Genomic DNA, 12,473 nt, shown 5'->3' on the forward strand with positions numbered 1-12,473 from the left:
CTATTCATGGAAATAATCCTACTATTATCCTCCAGAGGGGAAGAAAAACAACAATCTTTAATTCTGAACAACATGAAAGAATTTCTCACTTTTCTTGCACCTCCCTGTTTTCCTCAATGGTGGGTTGTGGAGGATGTCTTTAGGCCCTGCAGCAGGTGACGAACCACAAAGCCGTCGCAGCACCAGTGTTGACTTTGAACCACCCAGTGCTGAGCAGTTAAAACAAAACTCACTTGTTTTGTTCTTGTACAGAAACCAGTCTTGCAGTGTGTTGTGTAATGAGGGAGACATTCTAGTGGTTGTGTGGAGGAGCACTGGGAGTGTGTATGTGTGTGTTCTGCTCAGGGCATGTGTGCATGTGAGTGTGTTTTCAGGAGGAGAAGAGCAGTGTGTGGATGGTATGCAGGCCGTGTGCTGGGTTATGGGGTGTTGATTGCGGGGTGCTTAACCACGGCCTTTTGATGCTCTGCCTCGGGATCTGGCTCTGGTGTGTTCCACTGTGTTTGCACTCTCTCGCTGTGTCTCTGCGTCTCTCTTGACTTTTCCACATTTTGTCTGAATTTTTATTTTTCTTTTCCATCTCTCTTCACTTTCTCTTGTTAAGTTTCTCAGTAACTGAGTTCCCCCGATTATACATGTGCATTCATAGCTGCAGTTGTTTACAGCAGTGTTTCCCAACGTGTTTTGTCAAATTTGACTCCACAGCCCTGTCAGATGAACTCAAGCACCCCTCTATCAACAACACCCATCATCTTTCAAATGTGTTCATTTAAATTGATTTTAAACTGCATAACAATTAATGACTTCATACAATTAGATCTTGAACACAGACTGTCCACACTTATTTGCAAATGATCTGATTGGATTTGTATTTCCAGACTTCGCTAACCTATCTGCATGTGTTGCTGTGTTAATGACGTAGGCCTCAGTATCTGTAGCTACTCCAGTGATGCAACGCCAAAGCATCACAAATGGAGGTCTGTCATTTTGCCCCATAGATGTATAAAGAGAATTTGATACCAAGCTGGAGGTGGGACCCCATTTATTCCTAGGAAAGTTGCTCAGTCAGGCATAACACCAAAAATGTTCAACTGCCACATGTAAAATAACTTGTATGATCGGGGCTGTTTCCGCATCACTGAGCCCATACAGACACACACTTCTGCTACCTCCGTCTTAGCGCTCAGCTGACTTGAATGGGAATAAGACGATATTTTCGGAAAAAAAATCTGATTCGGATCAGGTAGTGACATGTTGCAACAGACAAACTCAGCTATAGAGCTGGCTAGCATACATTGTGTATATTCCCGTCACTCTGGATTTTGTTGATGAAAGTTGTGTTGCGAGTGACGCTAAAAGACACTTTGAAATCAGATTTGAGAGGGCCGTGCGTCTGGACTGAGATGCATCTCTAAAAATACGATTTGAGTTATATTCTAATTCGCCTCCAAATGTGGTTTGGATGCGATATGCAAAAATAGCATTTCATGTGGTTTTTTTGTTATCCAGACTTTCTGAAATCAAACTGGATATGTTCTGGATATGCCAAAAAATGGATTTGTGCTGGCAGTCTGAACAAGAGTGGCAGAGGCTGACCCATTTAGCCATTCTTTTAGCAAACTATTTCAATTACTTTTTGCTTACTCTTTCAACTTGCTGCTCACTTACTCACTAGTTTTACTTTTCTTTTTTTTAATTAGATCAGTTATTTCACAGAAATACTCCCTGTGGTCCAAGTACCCCCTGTTGGAAATCGCTGGTTCACAGTGTATACCTCACGGCATGTGTGAGTCAGTGAGGCTATGTGGCGACCCTGGAGTGTGTGTGATGAAGCACACTGGAGTGTGTGTGTGTGGCAGAGCGACGCCCTCGCTCTGTCCTCCACATTGGATTGTTTTAATTTGTTCTCTCCGCTCCACCGGCTCTTGTTAAACAGCTGCTTCTTACAGAACAGGGCAGAGCTGTTGCTTGTGGGCGTGTGTTTGCCAGACCTGCTTCACATCATATTCTTAGACATTGTCTTTAAACGCTCTGAGTACCAGATGCCACAGAATAACCATGTAAATGCATCACAAAGTTTAGAGCGGGAGTTTCCTTGATATCACCCACTTTTGACTATTATGTACGCATAAGACCAATGGAGCCACGTGTCTTAAGCAAAGCAAAATGATACATTGCTGGTTGTTGGATGTGACTTAAGAGCAATTACATCTGTACAGTGAATGAGGTGAATGGTGATGATTTTTCTGTGGAACCAATGATTCAGAGCACTTGAAAGCTGATCAAGTACATTGCGGTGTGATTCATAATTCATCTGACACTTTCTGAACTATCATTTAATGGAACACTTTTTATGGAAACCTGCTTTTAGATCCATCTGCTTGACAAAGTAGATTTAAACAAATATTAAAAATGACTTGCAGCTCTGGGTTTATTTTATTTTTTTCAGAAAATTGGGTCAGAAATCTACTTGCCATAAGTCATTTCTGCCTGCTCATTTACAAATAGTTTTATTTATTAGCGGTTATTAGGGTTGCAACAGTATGAAATTTTCATGGTACAATAACTGCATCAGAAAATATCCCAGTCTCAAGGTATCATGGTATCAAAATAATAATATCGTCAGTCACAATGACCCTTCAAAGAATTAAAACAGAAGTTTTTTTTTGTTTTTTTTTATTTAGGTTGAACAGTTGTTTAAGTCCTATAATGGAAACTTGAAACCATTTCTTTAAGTGGAAGTATAACATTAAAATAATTAAAATAAATGAGAAATTCTCCATTCAAGCACATTTTCTTTCAATACCATAGATAAGCAAATGTTTATGGTATGGTAACAGTCAATTTTCATACCACAGTATACCTCGAGACTGGTATACCGCTGCAACCCTAGCAGTTATCAAAAACAACAAAGACTAAGGTTGACTTTCATAAAAAAAAAATAATTTTAGCTGCCTTGTTTTCAAATGTGGTAAATACATAGTTAGAGAAATATTTAAAAATGAAGTTTAATAAGTGGATATGTGACTTGAATCCACGTGTAACTTCATGGAAATTTATCTGATGTAATATTTTTTGAAAAAACTTTTTTGATTAAATATGGTGACAATTACTAACTCAAAAAGAGAATCTCAAAGGATTCTAGACCAGTGTTACTTAAATATATCTGCTTGTGTACATGTGTGTGTAAGGAGTGGAAGTCAGGCCCTGCAGCAGCTTCCGGCCCGCTGGCTTTCTGAGGTTCTGGAGGAGGTCAAATCCAGTGATCCATCGTCCAAGCTGTGTGCCACACGACGCAGCGCTGGAATACCTTTCTACATCCAGGTGTGTAAGCATGGTTTTTGATATTTAAACATCATACTTGGGCAAAGAACATAGACAATATAAAAGAAATGGACATGGCCTACGCGGTCTGAAAAGTGAAACCAATGTTGAAGTGCCTTCACTCTTTCTAATGGCCAGCAGGGGGCGACTCCACAGTTTGCAAAATGAAGTCTGATGTTTAGAAATCTTTGAGAAAATGACCCAATGTCTCACTTGATTTATTATTTCAATAAACATTTTCATAATGTATGTATGGTGTTAAATGCTAGGTTTAAGTCTTCCTCAATACAGCACAATGATCATTTTGTAAGTCATGGTTCCATTCATACCCCTTTCCGACCAATTTAGTGCACGCATGCAGTTTTTTGAGGCATGGGTAAACCCGCTAATTAAAGGTGATAGACTGCATTTCCACTGCCAGCAGCAGGCCTGTAAAAAGCGCTGCAGCAGACAAGTCTGCCTTTCTGTCAGCTAGTGTCTATGTGTGCGGGTTGTTTTGTTTGTGTGTCGGTGCAACATCATGGACAGGCAAGAGAACAGGTAAACAGTAGACAGCAGCAGGGACAGAGGTCTGTGGAAACTTAACAGTGGTTATACCTCTTTATATATCTCTTACTTATTCAGTCTTTCTTTCAAACTCAACACAGACTAATCTGGAACAATGTTTTAGCGCTGCTTAGGATGAGAGGTGCAGTAATTAGTGACGGCCTGTCATTGCATCTCGCCAGTTAAGGAGCTGAATTAATACGTTCACCCGAGGGTTTTGTGTTCCCATCAATGCTAATCAGAGCCAGAGGTAAATACCCGTTTCCACTGCAGAGTCATTTGACCCGGGTGCGAAAGTTGGTCGTACACATTGCCATTGCATTAAAAAGCCAGATATTAGCAGGTGTCAGCAGGTTTTTTGTGCAGTGGGAATGAGGCTATAGGGTAAAAATGGACCATAAAGCGGGGTATGCTTCTGGGTGTGGATATCTTGTGATGAGAGTCGCAACCACGCCGACCTTTCAGTCAGAATCGAGGTGTAGCAATGTGTCTCGCTCCTAAACAGCTCCACGCTCTCACTAAAACTAAATAAATGGTCACTCCAAGCTCCAAAAATCCAAGATGGCAACGGTCGAAATGCCAATCTCAAGGCTTCAAACTATCGTCCAAACACCAATGATCGGTGTCATGGTGCCTGAATTCACTGCTTTTGTTCAGTCCATGGCTAAGAAGTTTAAAAATGGCACTAGTCTTGACGCAGGACTTTAAGGTCCAGTGTGTAGGATTTATGGGGATATATTTGCAGAAAAGTAAAATAATGTATTGTAATATGGGTTTATTTGTTTATAATTACCTAAGAATCGGTGTGTTTTTGTTACCTTAGACGGAACCCTTTATGTCTACACAGGGAGTGAGTACTTGACAACCTAAATCGCCATATTGCACCGCCATGTTTCTACAGTAGCCCAGAATGGACAAACCAACACTGGCTATAGATAGGGCCTTCTGTGTTTTTGTGTCAGCCACCGTAGTTAGCAGCCCGTTCGCAACAGAAGTGTTTTTTTCTTTTCTTTCTTTTACATAAGCAAACAACTGAGAAGGAAGGAAGAAGATGCAGACTTTTGTCACTAAACAGCACATTCCTCTGATTTAGTTCCTTGTGTGTGTGTGTGTGTGGTGGAGTGACGGTCACATTGGTTTACCCATTGTTACTAAATCTAATCCTCTCTGGACACAGTGATCCTTTGTTGTTGTTTGTGATCTTTTGTGGTGTTTGAGGCAGTTTGGGATTTTTCTTCCAATTTTTGGGTCATTGCTTTATTTGTATGTGGAGATTTTTCCACAATCATAACTGATGCTAAACGTTCAATGCGGCAAAACAGAATTTTTTTTTGGATCTTTATGTACACGATGCTGTAATTTGCTGGATTTAAGTCAGTCAAAATGTGTGACTGCATTAGCAGAGTTCTGAGGATCAGAAGTAAGGACCAATTGACAAAACAAATGAATTCAGTCTGTACTGTAACACGAGGGCATGTGACAGCTGAGGTTAAAATTTAGTCAAACTAAAAATGTTTTGATATGGAATGTGTTGCGTGGAATTGGCGAAGGTTATGGTTTGTGAATGAATGTTGGACAACTGTCAGAGTGTTAGTCATAGAAATCGTGTCTGTGTGTGTGTGTGTGTGTGTGTGTGTGTGTGTGTCTGTGTGTGTCTGTGTTTTGTGTTCCTGTTTACTCCTAAAAGTAGTGCAATCAGCAGTTCTTGGCATGCCACTGGAGCACTCATGCTGGAAGAACACTGAGTTTCTTAATCCATCTGCCTTTTTTCTCAGTGGCACACATACAGACTCATAACACACACACACACACATGCACACACATTGTCCTCTGGTTGACCCTGACAGTCACCAGTCCTGCACACCTCTAACAATGTGTTGTAATCAGTGACTAACCAGCGTCACTGTTTTGTTCAGCTGCAGCTTGCCTGCCCACTTCCTCTGATTACTGATATTAAAACGAGACATGACAGAGTTCATGTTTTATCATAGCAGTCATTTCAGAGCAGGGCTGCTCTTTCTTGTGGTTTTGGGTACGAGGCGCATGGCTGCACTGCTGACATCATTAACTCTGTTCTGTTTTTATGCGTTTGTATGCCAGGCTGAATTTAGCCAGATTTGATTTTTAATTTTGATGAGTAAAATAGTTCCAGGTTTTCAAGTGTTCTGACTTTGACTTTATGAAACATGCTTTCATGGCAGCATCGTGCTCAGCTCTGATTATTTATGTGGCATTTTGGGAATAATCTGCTGTGAGCATCCCTGTTGTGCAGCTGAAATTGCCTTTCCAAATAAAAGATATAACAGCGAAAGGTGAAGATATAGTAAAGAGAAGAGAAGGAGAGAAGTAAAGCAGAACAGAGCGTAATAGAAAACACATATGGATGCCTTAAGATGAGGATGAAGGCAGACAGACGAGATGAGATAAAGTAGAAAAAGGAAGCAAAAAAGAGGAAGTCTGGGGAGAAGCAGAAGTTGACACCTTGGCAGAGCTCTGGCTGCATTCTTTCACACAGAAAGACAGAGTCAGATCCGGGAAGGCTGGCTCCTGCGCTCGCCTCACACTGCTCTGGATCCACCTGGGACAGACTTCACAGACACGGGGCTAGCCCTCCTCTTCCTCTTAACCTTCCTCCACCCTAACCCCCCAAGAGTTCATAAGAGCCAGACTGTGCCTCCTCCTCCCCCTCCTCCTCCCTACCTCCATCCTCCATCTCTCCATCCCTCCTAGGCCTAATTCTTAACCGTTAACCCAGGCCAGACACACAGCTGGCTCCCATCAGCTCCCACAGTAAGATAACTCCTTCCTCACACAGCAGCCAATTGCTGTCACCTCCTCACTCCCACATTCCCAACTCCCATTCCTGGCACCAACATATGATGTCATTCAGTTATCAGTATGGGCAAATTTATGTAATCTTATAGCTCCTATAGTCTTAATATAATAAAATACCACTGTGTACACTGATGGGCATAATAAAGTATACTGTAGAGGTCTGCTGCTACAATTTTACTTCATGTATATATTTATTTATAACCATACGCAATCTAATCGACTTTAAATCTTGCTAGCATGATGTTAGCTTTCTGGCTAAAAGCTCAGCCAGAGGGTTTTATGAGCCGAGTGGACTAGAAACGTCTCCAGTCGCCAAGTCTAAGGTTCGTCCTATTTACTGGAGCAGTGGACAGTGTTTCCAATTCATGAAAACTTTATGGGATGGTAATGGTTTTTCCAGGTATTAGTCAAACCCTCAGGTGTTCCCAGGGACACCCTGCGATGGCCTGTGAAATACTTTTGATTGCAAAATGCATGAAAATTTAAATAACTTTTTCTCATTTGGTGTTCTCTGTTATGTCTTTGCTAAATTGTACACCATACAGTTTTATGTAAAGGGCTGTTAACAAAGTCTAGATGACACGCAGTAGGTGTACTTTTCTTACTTTGTTCATAACAGCTTTCTGACTTCTTTTGAAGATGAATAACATTGCATTATTACAATAAGTTTAAAGACAAGACATTTTTAGCGTGGGAGTGCCATTTGCCTGCAAAAGCAAAAATCTTTGTGCTACAAATGAACTCATTAGGAAGTATATTTCTGACCTATATACTGAGAAAGGCAGCAAATGTACATATTCTTATAATATGAATGTCTGTATTTCAAGGAATCCAGGACTGTACAGACTTTGCTACATATGTCTATTACACATACTGTTGCATGTCAGAAGTAAGCTAAACAGCCTTCTCATTACTGAAAAGGGACAAAGACAAGAACAAAAAAAACCAAAAAACCCAACCCATCTTGGCCCCAACCGCTGCCTAAAATGACATCATTTGAGGCAACGTTGGTTGGAGCTGTAGACTACAAGTTTGAAAATTAAAAAAAATCTTAATCGCCCATTTCTCTGACCGAGCTGTCAGCAGTTGAATTGCATTATGGGTACTGAGGCAATAGATTTTAACAAGTTAGAGGAATGCCCAGAATAAACAGACAACATCTCAATCATGCAATGAAGCAAACAACATGGAGTGCTCATAAACAAAATCAAGTGAAGACACAGTAATAACAGTAGCATCTTTAAAACGTGTGCTTTAAACACACGGACCTGTTTTGTGACTCTTTTTCTCCTTGCTGCATGTCAGATTTGTTTTGATGTTTTTTTCAATTTACTCCCACAGGCTCTGCTCTCCTCTGAGCCCAAGTCGTCCAGTTGCAGCCTGTTGAAAATGACCATGAGAGAACTGATCGCTTTGGCCATGCCATCTGCTGACAGGAACACTGACAGCTCCACCGTCCCGCAGGTTTGTCCACCCGGTACTGAAGAAGCTTTGTGCATGAGTCCTTTATGTAGTCAGATCTTACCTGGGAGAGCTGTTTCCTGAATGCACTAAAATAGCATTTGTGCTGCCATAATTGATGTTTTAAGGCATTTTACTTCTCATCCCTAATACATTTTGACTCTCCTGTTGTCACAATAAAATCCAGGTTAGAAATCAAATCTAATGGGGTTTTTAAGGATATAGGCAGTAAGTGTACTATTGATCAATGAAACAACCATCATCATACCCATCATGATGGTGGATGGCACTGAGGAGACAGCAGCCACACGTTACTGCACTTTTGCTGCTGCTTGCTGGTAAGTTTGTCTAAGCAGGATGTTAGACATTTTTTGAAGCTCATGTAATTTGAAAAAAAAAATCTTTCTGGCGTTTCAAATAGTAATAGAAGTCAGTTTTTCGGCACACCAGCTGTGAAGACCTTTTGACAAACAGTGTTCTCAAACACTTTTTGAGTGATCTTGTTCATGTTTTTCAAGAGCAGATTGTTGTCTTAATCAGTGTGTGAATTGTGATGTCATGAATTCTCAATGTATTGTAATTCATCTGTTTACCTCCCCTGTAGGTCCATGCTCTGAACATCCTCAGGGCTCTGTACAGGGACACTCGTCTGGGGGAAAACATCATCCCCTTTGTCTCAGATGGAATGCAGGCTGCTGTGCTCGGCTTCACCTCTCCTGTTTGGGCGGTGAGTCTCCACTTTGTGTTTGTGTCTGTTTTTTGAGTTTAGACTGATTAACATGCACCCATCGTCCCCAGTTAACATTTTAGCACCTCTCCAGGGACGTATTTTTAATATTTGAGCACCGCATTTATCGGAATGAAGGTAGACTAGATCAGTGACTCTCAAACAGGGTACACTTACCCCTAGGGGGAATTTGACGTACTGCAGAGGGGATGTGAGATCAGTGATGCATAATAAAAATTAAAAAAATAATGAATTGTAATAGTAACTTGTTAAAAAGGGAAAGTTAATGCAGCTACAATGCCATCTTAGTGTTATTGCACTAAATGACTAAAAATGGGTTTGCCATGAATTTAGTGATTAGTTCTTAACATTTGTATTGCAGCACATACCTTTTTTGAGTTACAAGTTCGTTGTTTAGTAAATCAGACACTGTTGAAATAAACCTGTTTTCTACCACTTTATGAAGGCGTCTCTACCAAAAATGTTTTATGTTAGTGAGGGAATACAGGGAAACAATTAGACGCATATACTTATTTGCACACTCTTTCTTTGTCGTCTTTCTTCCTTCCTTTTGTTTTCATTTTATTTCCCAGGTGAGGAACTCCTCCACTCTTCTCTTCAGCACTCTGATCACAAGGATCTTTGGGGTGAAGAAGGGGAAGGATGAGCACTCGAAAAAGAACAGGTCTGCTGCTTCTCCCTCTCAAACACTCCTCTACCAGTTCAGGTTCAAAGTCATGTGTATCAGTGCAGAATGAGATGCAACAAGTCAGTGATTATCAGTCATGTGTGTGCAGAGAACTCCAAAAATCATGATTTATTGGTGCAAAAAAGATCTTGGCAACAAGCAAATTTGGTCCTCATTTAATAGCTTCAAAGAAGGGACACTCCATCAGTGGCTTGAACTAATTCCACTCATGTAAGAATGCATGTCATTTTAAAACAGTGCTGTTTTTCTGGTGAAAACTCTTAAGAGATGCCTGATTCTCACAGGACAGCCACACTGCAAGCATATGATCTTACAGAATATGATGTATTTCTTTAGAAGACACTACCCAACATTATATAAAGGAGATCAAATGAGCATAAACTGAAACATCTACAGCAGTGACACATACCTATTAATGCAGAGATAAATATTAATCTAAAGACATCTGATAGAATAGTTAAACACATCAGGAAACATTTTACTGCACAATGAGCATTATATTTTCATACTTTAAGAACATTTACTGATCATGCTCACATACTTTTAATAAAGTAAGGTTTTAAATGCCATACTTTTGATGCAGTGGAATACTTTCACAGTGTGGTACTAGTACTTTTACTGAAGTAAGAGATCTGAATACTTTCACCACTGGTTAAAACCAAGATAAAAGAAGCATTTGTATAAACAGTGGTTAGTTTACACCACAGGGGGACACTGTTGTAACACCAGTCTGGCTCAAATGCAGCTTTCACTCTACCTTAAACCCATTGCTGATCATTGCTGGTGGAGATGCAGGTCTCCACTGCTGCTTTAACAGCAATAAGGGAAGGACACTGAAGGCAAAGAGGAAGGAAAGTCCTACACTGGAAAATAAAACTAAAACTCACATAACTTATTGTTATTATTAGGCTGAATAACGTATATATATATATATATATATATATATAAAAAAAACAACAACCTTGGAACATCCGAAGGAATGAATGAAAAAATACAATGTATCAGAGCTGGATTCACAGTTGCGGGCTACAATTGATAGGGTCAACACAGCAACATGTTTCTGGTTTTATTGGGACAAGAAATGTTCACAGACGACACAAATGTGAACAATATCCTCCGGAATACAATAGTACTCTTTGCATGACAGTTTAAGATGATTTTCTTGGAGTAGAGTAATATATAATTATCCCCCTACACCCACAAACACATTTTGGGGGCATTTTCTTGTCACTTTTTTTTAAACTCTTCTTTCTTTCAATTTATAAGACTTTTCTTGGGCTTATGAATGCATCCCAAGAAAACCGATGTCAATCCAGGTGTTAAAGGGTTAAAACAGACATGCCCTCTGGTAGCTATTTAAACAGGGTCATCCTAATGTGTGTCAGCCAGAAAAATTTATAGACAGGACCCACTTTCTACCAGTTTCATTTTTTTTTTTTTTTTAATTTAGGTAAAAAAAAATCATTTAAAATTCCATAGTCAAAATCAGCAAAAACTGGTGGTGATATCCTGACTGTTTTTTTCAGGGCAGAACTCTAAGATTACCACAAACTTATAAATCCAAAAGCCACTAAATCCACAGATCCAAAATGTTCCCTCTGTCACGCCAATAATCATTTAGTTCGAGGAGCTCTGTCGGTGCATATCTTATTGTGGTGGATAAAATGCAGCTGCCACATACTCAAAAATGAGGTTGAGTCGTGCAAATGAGGAATCTGTCAAGAGGTTTTAACTGTTTCAGTTTTAGATGGAAGATTATCGGTTGTTAGACCTGTTTTGCTGTCAAGGATGGTGTGAAAAATTGTGGATTGTTTCTGGAAAAGAGTCGTAAATTATGCCATGTCAAACGACCATCCAAGTATTTTGAAATCTTGATTATGAAGACGATAGCTGATCTAGGTCAAGTGTTCTTTCCACATATATTTGTATGATTTGTTGTATCTACCTTAGTTGCAGGATAAGTGGAATTGAACAAATTGGGTGCTGCAACAGGTTCCACAGGATGATATAATCACAGGAAAATATCTGATGCTGCAGAAGAAACATTTTCCCCTCAGAGATGCACAGAGTGGAATAATTTTTTTTCTTAGTTTCTCTATTCTGTATTACTCAAGAAATGTGGTTTCCACACGATGTGACACATTGAACTTCATAGAAGTGAAAAAAGAAAAAAGAAGTTATTATGGTTACATACAATAGCTTGCATACAATGAAAGTTATGGTAAAAAGAAGACAAAAAAGGTTAATATATACATCACGATTACATAGCATTGCATCATACAGTTTCAGTAAAAAAAAAAAAAAGATACAAATATTACATGCACTTACAACTGTAAGACATTATAAGATATTAAAAAATGCTCACATCTCTTATTTTGCTACAGCCAACCTTTAACACTTTTGTTTAAAAAATCTTAATATCTTGTGTTCATTTTATTTTGGTTGGCAACGTGTTACACATTTTAGAGCCTCTTATGGAAAAAAACTGACTGCCCCAAGGAGGTCTTACGACGTGCGATTTTACAATTGCTGCTTGCTGTGCCCCTGGTGTTCCTATCACCATTTTGCCTACTGATAAATTTATATAAAATATCCAGTGCTAAATTTGGAAGCCTAAACCCCTGAAACAATCCCCAAATTGCTCCTGATGGCTGTTCCACTGGGTTGTCCATGTCTCTGAATGATTAAAAAACACCGAGAACTACAGGTGGCACCTTGTATGGTAGCCTCACACACCAGTGAATGTGACTCGTGGGGTGAAAGCACTATGAATGTTGGAACGACTAAAGAAGCACCATACAGGTCCATTTACCTCCAGAATTCAGAGCTTATTAAAAGAAAAATGAGCAATAATGTACCGTTTGGTTGAAT

General features: G+C 39.7%; 1 protein-coding gene across 3 annotated transcripts in view; it reads left to right on the plus strand.

Moving 5' to 3' along the window:
- Positions 1-12,473, plus strand: part of thada (THADA armadillo repeat containing) — a 111,569-nt gene that overhangs the window by 25,232 nt on the left and 73,864 nt on the right. For all 3 annotated transcript variants that reach the window (XM_088086194.1, XM_088086192.1, XM_088086193.1), the window contains exons 23-26: positions 3,192-3,324; positions 8,047-8,169; positions 8,771-8,893; positions 9,487-9,578. In XM_088086194.1, coding sequence (XP_087942320.1) covers positions 3,192-3,324; positions 8,047-8,169; positions 8,771-8,893; positions 9,487-9,578 — 471 coding nt within the window. The remainder of the gene's footprint in view (positions 1-3,191; positions 3,325-8,046; positions 8,170-8,770; positions 8,894-9,486; positions 9,579-12,473) is intronic.

This window comes from Plectropomus leopardus, chromosome 13 (assembly GCF_026936395.1).
Source record: "Plectropomus leopardus strain MGB_pleo_1.0 chromosome 13, ASM2693639v1, whole genome shotgun sequence".
NCBI lineage: Eukaryota > Metazoa > Chordata > Actinopteri > Perciformes > Serranidae > Plectropomus > Plectropomus leopardus.